The sequence below is a fragment of the Drosophila santomea genome, chromosome 4 (genome assembly GCF_016746245.2).
Source record: "Drosophila santomea strain STO CAGO 1482 chromosome 4, Prin_Dsan_1.1, whole genome shotgun sequence".
NCBI lineage: Eukaryota > Metazoa > Arthropoda > Insecta > Diptera > Drosophilidae > Drosophila > Drosophila santomea.
Genome location: NC_053020.2, coordinates 30,824 through 40,306, shown reverse-complemented (window position 1 = coordinate 40,306; position 9,483 = coordinate 30,824). Strand labels below are relative to the sequence as shown.

The window sequence follows — 9,483 nt, the reverse complement described above, 5'->3', positions numbered from 1 at the left end:
CAGCACTGACACCGAAGAGTATCTGGACTCGCGTGTATGTGTTGTGTAGCCATCTTCGATCTGCCCGCCTTCGCCGACTGTTCGTGATCCGTAGGTACACACAGACATTTAAATCTCCAATGCACTTGTTACTGTATTGTATTTATGTTTGTGAACTAACATGTATCTATGTAGCATCTGTACCAGTATCTGTGTTTGGATAATGGTATTTGTGAGAGGAGATCCGAACTGCTCCATCTAAACTAACGAAGCATTGCAACACCTAGTGTTAATGTCGCTCAGTTCACTCGTGAGAAACACAGGAATAAGACGCAGCATTCGAAAATTATTGACTTGTCTTACAAAACTGATTTTTATTGTTCGTTACTTATACTTGTGATATATATATATGTATATATGTTCGGGACTGTTAATCATATGAATACACGTGTGAGACGAGCGCATAGGTTTTCGCATTTATAATATTTAAGTGATGTAAATACTAAATATTACAATGCAAAAACCGACGTTTTAATCAAAGAATTTCCTCAAAATTGTTGAAATTGCTGACCAAAAGTGGAAATTAAAGTGTGGAAGTTGATGAAATGCCTCTCTTTCAAAAATGGTTACGCCGACGGTGAATATTATATAAAAGAATATATGTTGTTGGCTTTCTTGAATTCATAAAACGAAGTCGTTCTTGTTGTGGACTAACTTTCATAAAATGGACGCTTACGCTTTACCAACATATTTTCCACTTGCGTAAGTTTTTATTTGTATATTCGATAAGTAAGCTTTACTTAAATAAATCTAAATTGTTGTTGTTGAGGGTAGCCAAAACTGATTTTGAATTGTGTGTGCTCAAAAAGAAAATAAGTGGAAATTAATTAAAAACGAAGTAATGATAAACACGATCAAAATCTAATTATTTATTTACAAATTGTTTTTAAATATTTAGATATTATAATTGTATTTTTATTATATAATTCGTTTTGGATAGGTTACAATCATAGCTCCCCTTTAGTTATAGGTAATTAATAAGTATAAGTTATTAGAGTATATGAGTTATCAATTCAAGAAAATGTATTTAGGAACGTAGTGCTTTTGTTTTATTATTATACATATGTATATTATATATTATAAAAGGTTTTTTTTACAGATCGATAGAAATTTATAATACTAACAAAAAAATGAAAAAAATATCAAAACATTTTTAAAAGTGTGGGCCTGGCAGTTTTGGGCGGTTTGTGTGCGTTAGAGTGGCAACATGAATCAAAAACTTGCGCGCAGACAGACGGACAGAAATATTTTTTATCTGCAGGTTAATAAATAAACATTGATAAACATCCTAAAACTGCTACACCTACACTTTACTCTAGCTAAATATTTTTTCTTTAGAGTAATTATTAACTTTAAGGAAGTTAAATATAAATCAAATTATTTGTTCGTTGGTTCTGCAATAAAGACACTAAAATCTGATTTTTTTTTTTAGAAAAATATCACATGTACACATGCCTTAAAGAGAAGCAATTAGCCATTGTTTCCAATATGGCACACAGGTTTCATCTAGGAATTGTTACAGAAGTGCTCATAACTTTTAAACTAATGGCCTGAAATAGTATGAACCGTATAACGTAAACTGTTAGACCTCTTAATGGGGTTAGGCAAGTGGTAATGGCATATTGACTCCCAAAATATTTGTATATTAATGTATATACATTTTCTGAAAAAGGAATTGAGTATTAATTTGTAATCTTTTTTGCGATTTGCTATTTTACTCCAGGAATTTTACATACAACATTATAGAACTAGAGAATTAGAGTGAGCATGGACAAAATGTGTTTGCCATATTGCGGCTCTATCGCATATCGATAAAAATCGACAAAATTCGTCTTAGAAACTCAGCCTCAAAAATATCTGAAATAGTTTCTAATTTTATATTCAAAGTCATCAGTCACAAGGTTAGCGTTAAAATCGAAACTGGTCCAAATATTTGCAAAAGAAAATACTAATAATAAGAATGGCAAAACGGATGTTGTTGTATTTTTTCGTAAAAAATATATAAAATAAAAGTATATAAAAAAAAATGCGGTTTGGCAAGAACTTATTTAAATCTTAGTTTTAAATTTTGTAATATTTAAAATCAAAATCGCTTTCTTTAACCTAAAATAAACATACTTTCTTACCCTTGTACTCTTAAGAATCGGTATGCAAATTACATTGCTAAAAGAACGGATTAATCTAATAGTTGTAAAAAAAAGATTCTTAAACTCGAATATATAGATGAAAAACAATTTTTTCGGCACATTAATCCAAAAAGTGTATCTAAATTTTTAAACTTTTCATATCTTTCTCTTCGATCTTCCAATTCTTGTTAATTGGCAATTGTTTCACTTTACAATCCCTTTTTATGTAACACACGAATCGGATAATCACAGCAGTCTTTATACCCGTTACTCGTAGAGTAAAAGGGTATACTAGATTCGTTGAAAAGTATGTAACAGGCAGAAGGAAGCGTTTCCGACCATATAAAGTATATATATTCTTAATCAGGATCAATAGCCGAGTCGATTTGGCCATGTCCGTCTGTCCGTCCGTCTGTCTGTCCGTATGAACGTCGAGATCTCAGCAACTACAAAAGCTAGAATGTTGAGAATCATGCTGCCACGCCCACTCTAACGCCCACAAACCGCCCAAAACTGCCACGCCCACACTTTTGAAAAATGTTTTGATATTTTTCATTTTTGTATTGGTGTTGTAAGTTTCTATCGATTTGTCAAAAAACTTTTTGCCACGCCCACTCTAACGCCCAAAAACCGCCAAAAACTGTCAGTGTTGAAGACCTTCTTCGCACTTTCACTAGCTGAGTAACGGGTATCAGATAGTCGGGGAACTCGACTATAGCGTTCTCTCTTGTTTTTATATACATACATAAATGTATGTATCTAAAGTATTTGCTTATGCTTGCCAGCAAATGCTCTTTGATACAACGTGGACTGCCTTATTTTGTGCACATACAACGTATTTAACAAGACAGAATTTTTCAAAATTTTTTTAGTAAAATTTGCAAGTAACTAATGAAATGAAAAAGAAAATCATAACACTTTTTGTATTAAGTGTGGTCGTGACAGTTTTGTAAGAGGCGTTAGAGTGGCGTGGAATTTGGTATACCGATAGAAATTGGTAAAATAAATATTAAAAATAATAAATATCAAAAAAATTAGTTGTTTGTGTGGCTTGTGGGCGTTAGAGTGGGCGTGACAAAAACTTTTTAGGGAATCGAAAGAAATTTTAAATGATAAATAATCAGAGCAGTATGGTAACATTTTTGGACGTTTTAGGGGGCTCGCTTGCACATCATAGGCATCACCAAAATCTGAATTATTCATCTGAATATCTATCATCTTTATATCCTGAGATCTGGACGTTCACACGGAGGGACAGACGAACATGCCTAGATTAACTGGGCTACTTATTCTGATCAACACATATACTCTAAACATTTTATTTGGCTAAGAGATGTTTTAGTTGACACATCATTTTTATGTGGAATAGATTAAACAAGAGAGGTTGAGTTCCCCGACTATCTGATACCCGTTATACAGCTATTGAAAGTAAGAAGAGAAATTTCAACACTGACCGTTTTTGGAGGTTTGTGAGCGTTAAGTGGGCATGGAAAAAATATTTATGGCCAATAGAAAGAAATTCACAAGACTAACAGCTTTAGGCGGTTTTTGGGCGTTACGGTGGCAGCAGCCAAAAGTTTTTCTGCAGATCGATAGAAATTTACAATTCTAATATGAAAATTAAAAGATATCAAAACATTTTTCAAAAGTGTGGGCGTGGCAAAAAGTTTTTCTGCAGATCAATGTTTTTCAAAACAATCTAGTATAGCTTTTTACTCTACGAGTAACGGGTATAAATATGCCACGACCAAAATCCACTTATTTTAACTAAAACCTAAGCTGTTGAAATAATACTAACTTACTTATAGATGTTAAAAATTTAACCAAAAATGTATTTATTTTTCTATAGGTATTCTGAATTGCAGTTTTTAGCGTCCAGGCGAGCAGCTGCTGTCGCTGCAGCTGCAACCGTTTTACCAGGATCCCCATGTATGAACCAACTTCACCCAACTGACGTTTCAAGCTCGGTAACAGTTCCATCAATGATTCCAACGGTTGGACCATCAGATTCAATTAAAACTTCAATTCAACCACCAATATGCAATGAAAACAACCTTCTTGCTAACGCTACTGGTCAGCAGCACAATCATCAGCCTCAACATGTTCACAATTTGAATGTTACTGGACAACCACATGCACACGACTTTCACCCGGCTTATCGAATCCCCGGATACATGGAACAGTTGTATTCTCTACAACGAAGTAATTCAAATTCATCATTTCACGGTATTTAATTTCTTGCATTTGTACAAAAGTAACTTTAAAAAGTACCGATTTTTGGTCTTTAGATCCATATGTCAATTGTGCGTCAGCGTTCCATCTAGCAGGGCTTGGTTTGGGATCAGGTGATTTTTTGGGCAGCCGAGGTATGAGCTCTCTTGGTGAACTGCATCATGCGGCTGTAGCAGCAGCTGCAGCATCATCTCTAGCCAGTACTGAATTTCACTTCAGCGTCGATGGAAACAGGCGTTTAGGTAGCCCTCGACCACCAGGAGGAAGTATACGTGCCAGCATAAGCCGCAAACGAGCCCTTTCGTCATCGCCTTATTCCGATTCATTTGATATTAATTCTATGATTCGATTTTCGCCAAATTCATTAGCCACAATTATGAACGGTTCTCGAGGAAGTAGCGCGGCTAGTGGTTCATACGGTCACATCTCTGCTACCGCCCTTAACCCCATGTCTCATGCACATTCAACCCGTCTACAACAAATACAAGCTCATTTGTTGCGTGCTAGTGCAGGTCTATTAAATCCGATGACATCACAACAAGCTGCTGCATCCGGATTTTCTATAGGGCATATGGCAGCCTCTGCTTCTTTGAGAGTAAATGAAGTACATCCTAATTTAAGCGATTCACCTAGACAGATTACAACATCTTCAACTGCAAGGCTTGTTAATGCGGATCCAAACCAGGTCGCAGCGGCAACACTCTCGGTAATTTTTACCAGATTTAAAATATTAAAAGTTTATAATATGATATGTCGTTTCTGTAGTTGAAGAACTTGGATGATGCAAGAAAAAAAAAAGGACATTTTAAAGATGTTATCACTGAGCAGCCTTCATCAACATCTGGAGCCGTAGCTCAAGTAGAAGCCGACAGTGCCTCATCACAGTTGTCTGACCGTTGTTACAACAACGGAGTAAATCATATTAAAAGCATTCCGGGTGACGTTAAAGCAAGCACCCGCTTGGATGATTATGTTAATTGCGGATCAGCCTCGAATCCATCAAATGAATATGATTGTGCTAATGCTGATACAACGGATATCAAGGATGAACCTGGAGATTTTATTGAAACGAATTGTCATTGGCGTAGCTGTTGCATTGAGTTTATTACTCAAGATGAACTTGTTAAACATATAAACAATGACCATATCCAAACTAATAAGAAAGCTTTTGTCTGTCGATGGGAAGATTGTACTCGCGGAGAAAAACCATTTAAAGCGCAGTATATGCTTGTTGTGCATATGCGTCGCCATACCGGTGAAAAGCCACACAAATGCACGGTAAGACCAATTAATTATATAAAAAAATGTATATGAATTCCTTATTAAACTTATTTAAATTAGTTTGAAGGCTGCTTTAAGGCATATTCACGTTTGGAAAACTTGAAAACTCATTTACGGTCACACACAGGAGAAAAACCATACACTTGCGAGTATCCGGGATGTAGCAAAGCCTTTAGTAACGCTAGTGATCGTGCAAAGCACCAAAACAGGACACACAGTAATGAGGTAAGCCTTTCCTCTGTTTAAGAACTAAAATCTTTAATTTATAGCTATTTTTAGAAACCGTACATTTGTAAAGCACCTGGATGCACAAAACGTTACACTGACCCAAGCTCTCTGAGAAAACATGTAAAAACAGTCCATGGTGCTGAGTTTTATGCAAATAAAAAACATAAAGGATTGCCTCTAGATGACGTAAACTCTCGGTTACAACGAGACAACAGTCAAGGTCGACATAATCTTCAAGAGCACAATATCGACTCAAGCCCTTGCAGTGAAGACTCACATATAGGAAAAATATTAGGCACGTCTAGTCCTAGCATTAAATCTGAATCTGATATAAGCTCATCTAATCATCAGTTAGTAAATGGAGTTCGAGCATCGGACGGTTTGTTAACATATTCGCCAGATGATCTTGCTGAAAATCTTCATTTAGATGACGGCTGGAATTGTGACGACGACGTGGACGTAGCAGACCTACCAATTGTTTTACGTGCTATGGTAAATATTGGTAGCGGAAATGCGTCTGCCTCAGCTATTGGAGGTGCTGTTTTGGCTAGGCAACGGTTTAGAAGTCGTCTTCAAACTAAAGGTATAAACTCAAGTACGATAATGCTCTGCAACATTCCGGAAAGCAATCGTACCATTGGAATTAGCGAACTTAATCAGCGTATTACAGAACTAAAAATGGAGCCATGTACCGCTGGTGATATTAAAATTCCAAGTTCCACCAACACGGCCATAGAAGTATTTCCGGAAGACCTCTTACAAAATCATACAACTTTTCGTAATACAGTATTGAATAAGCAAGGAATTTCCACAGTTTCTGGCTCGGTGCAAGGTCAGTTTCGCCGCGATAGTCAAAATTCGACAGCAAGCACTTATTACGGTAGTATGCAAAGTCGCCGTAGCAGTCAATCATCACAGGTGTCTTCTATACCTACTATGAGACCAATCCCCTCGTGTACTACGACTGCAGCTTCTTTTTATGATCCCATTTCACCAGGGTGCTCACGGCGCTCTAGCCAAATGTCAAATGGTGTTAACTGCTATGCATTTACATCCACATCAGGATTACCCATAATAAACAAGGACTTGAATGCATCTATTAATAAACCAAATCCTGATGTTCAGGGTGTTGGAATTTACAATAGCTGTCTTCCCCCGCCTCCATCATCCCACTTAATCGCCACAAATTTAAAACGCTTACAGGAAAAAGATTCAGGAAAGTTTTATCATAATTGCAGTAGCGGCCGATTTTCTATTCCTAGTTATATGAATTCTCTACACATGAAAAACAACAATCAAGTCGGACAAAACGAATTTGATAAATTACGACGTCAAACTGAGCCAGTGCCAAACTTAAATTTAGATCCATTAACAAATATTCCTCGCTTAAGTACAACACCGCATAGCTTTGATATTAATGTTGGAAAGTCTAATAATATAGCATCGTCAGTTAATAAGGATAGTTTAAGAAAGGAACTGTGCACTGCTTCAATTAAGGCTGACATAGCAATGCCTAGTGACCAACATCCAAATGAAAGAATAAATCTGGATGAAGTTGAAGAACTTATACTTCCCGATGAAATGCTTCAGTACTTAAGCTTGGTAAAAGAAGACACAAATTATACGGAACAAGAACATCAAGCTTTAGCTATGGAGTCTAATGTATCCGAAATCTTAGCTTCAAGCCACTACCGAGAACAATCAAATATATATTACTCCAATAAACAAATTTTAACACCGCCTACGAACGTTGATATACAACCAAATACAACAAAGTTTACAGTACAAGACAAATTTCCAATGACGGCGATCGGGGGTTCATTCAATCAGAGAGAATCTAGTACCCTAACTGTACCAAATGAACATGGGCATGCCAAATGCGGTGGCTTCCAACAGTCTGGAAAATATATAAACACTGACATTGCTTTTAAGCAGCAAACTTTGTTACCATCAGCCTATCAACGACAACCAGAAAAATTTAATTTTAATCAAATCATAGATTCATCGATGACTAGCTTGCCAGAGCTTAATGTAGTTTCAATATATCCACGAAACGAAACAGAAAATATTTTAAAAGTAAACGGACGCCATGATAATGAAATCCAATGCGGAATTATAAGTCAGTCTCAAATGTCTCCTTCTGCTAATTTGAATAATGAAGGTCAGATTTCTAGCGTAAATATGCAACCAATAACAACATCAAAATTACTTGCCTCTGAATCACAAAAAATAGTTTGTGACACCCAGGCGAATAATACTTCTGTTATGCATTTAGATACATACCAGCGTACTTTGGAATATGTACAAAGTTGTCAAAACTGGATGGAGACAAACAGCACATTTACCAATCAAATACAAGGCCTCCCGGAAGTGCAGATAAACACTACATTGTGGCCTGATGTTAGCAGTTCTACACATCCATATCATGGGACAAATATGGTAATCAACGATATGACAACATCTCTTACTTCCTTACTTGAGGAGAATAGATATCTTCAAATGATGCAGTAAAAAATGTTATCTAGATAACACTGACAAAAAATAAAACATTTTATTTTTAGTTTGAACTTTCTTTATAAGCAATAAATAAATTTAATTTACATTGAAATCCTTGATTAAGCAACTGTAATTTACCTACACCTGTATTTATAATCAAAATCATTTTATTATTCTTCGAAAAGAATAATTTTATTTTAAAATACAAGCAACAATAATGTCTTCCGATCTATTTTAGAAATAAAAATGCAAACTATGCACTTACTAAATAATTATTTTGACTGCGTTTATTTATTACAATCTGTTACTACTTGCTTTCATAATAATGATTGCGACGCCACAGTCGAAGCTGACAATTATTTAACAAACATATCGCTACCAACAACATTGCATACTTAATTTCCTCGACTATCAGATTTCTGTTACTTAGCTAGTGGGAGTTCAAACGTGAAAGTTTGAAATTCTTTTTGCATATCGATAGAAATTAGCAAAAAAAAATAATAAAATTTTAAAAAGTTTAAAAATTAAAAATGTAAAAGTGTTTGCTTGGGGGCTATGGTAGGCGTTTAAGTGTACGTGTATTGTACATACATTTCCGGATCTTTATTTAATGCAAAATGACAGATTGTTATAAACTAAAAATATATATATACCCGTTACTCGTAGAGTAAAAGGGTATACTAGATTTGTTGAAAAGTATGTAACAGGCAGAGGGAAGCCTCTGCCTATTGTTCATCTTCTTATTAGTATTGTAAATGTTTTTGCCACGCCCACTCTAAACCGCCAAAAACTGTCAGTGTGGAAATTTCTCCTTTGCACTTCCACCAGCTGAGTAACGGGTATCAGATAGTCGGGGATAGTCTTGTTTCTGATAATGATCTAGTCAGTTGAAACAGTTTTAGTAGCCGATGTATGTATTTAATAACGCATTTATTGTTTTAATTTAGGGTAGTTTTATATGGCAAAATTCTTCGCATATTATACTTGTTATACTTGTTGTTTAGTTATAATTTATAAAATATAAAATATATATAGAATTATCTTCTGTAGTCAACCAAAATTTGTTTGTGAGTTTGATCCC

General features: G+C 35.3%; 1 protein-coding gene across 3 annotated transcripts; it reads left to right on the top strand.

The window, feature by feature from the left end:
• Positions 1–274: 274 nt before the first annotated feature.
• LOC120454869 (transcriptional activator cubitus interruptus) lies at positions 275–8,650 on the top strand. Of its 3 annotated transcripts, none has more exons than XM_039640426.2 (6): positions 275–741; positions 4,015–4,391; positions 4,454–5,103; positions 5,163–5,675; positions 5,806–5,903; positions 5,958–6,115. In XM_039640426.2, the coding sequence occupies exons 1-6, from the start codon at positions 704–706 to the stop codon at positions 6,016–6,018; spliced, it is 1,737 nt and encodes a 578-aa protein (XP_039496360.1). In that variant the 5' UTR covers positions 275–703; the 3' UTR covers positions 6,019–6,115. The 3 variants fall into 3 exon arrangements, with proteins under 3 accessions (XP_039496360.1, XP_039496359.1, XP_039496358.1); XM_039640425.2 differs by having other exon boundaries at positions 276–616; positions 4,031–4,391; positions 5,739–5,903; positions 5,958–8,650; XM_039640424.2 differs by having other exon boundaries at positions 276–741; positions 5,739–5,903; positions 5,958–8,650.
• Positions 8,651–9,483: the final 833 nt, after the last annotated feature.

Bases quoted from the DNA above. Each gene is read 5' to 3' on its own strand.
- LOC120454869 (XM_039640424.2), top strand. From the start codon at position 704: ATGGACGCTTACGCTTTACCAACATATTTTCCACTTGC. The intron at 5,676-5,738 runs GTAAGACCAATT...TATTTAAATTAG, and splicing joins AAAAGCCACACAAATGCACG to TTTGAAGGCTGCTTTAAGGC. The intron at 5,904-5,957 runs GTAAGCCTTTCC...AGCTATTTTTAG, and splicing joins ACAGGACACACAGTAATGAG to AAACCGTACATTTGTAAAGC.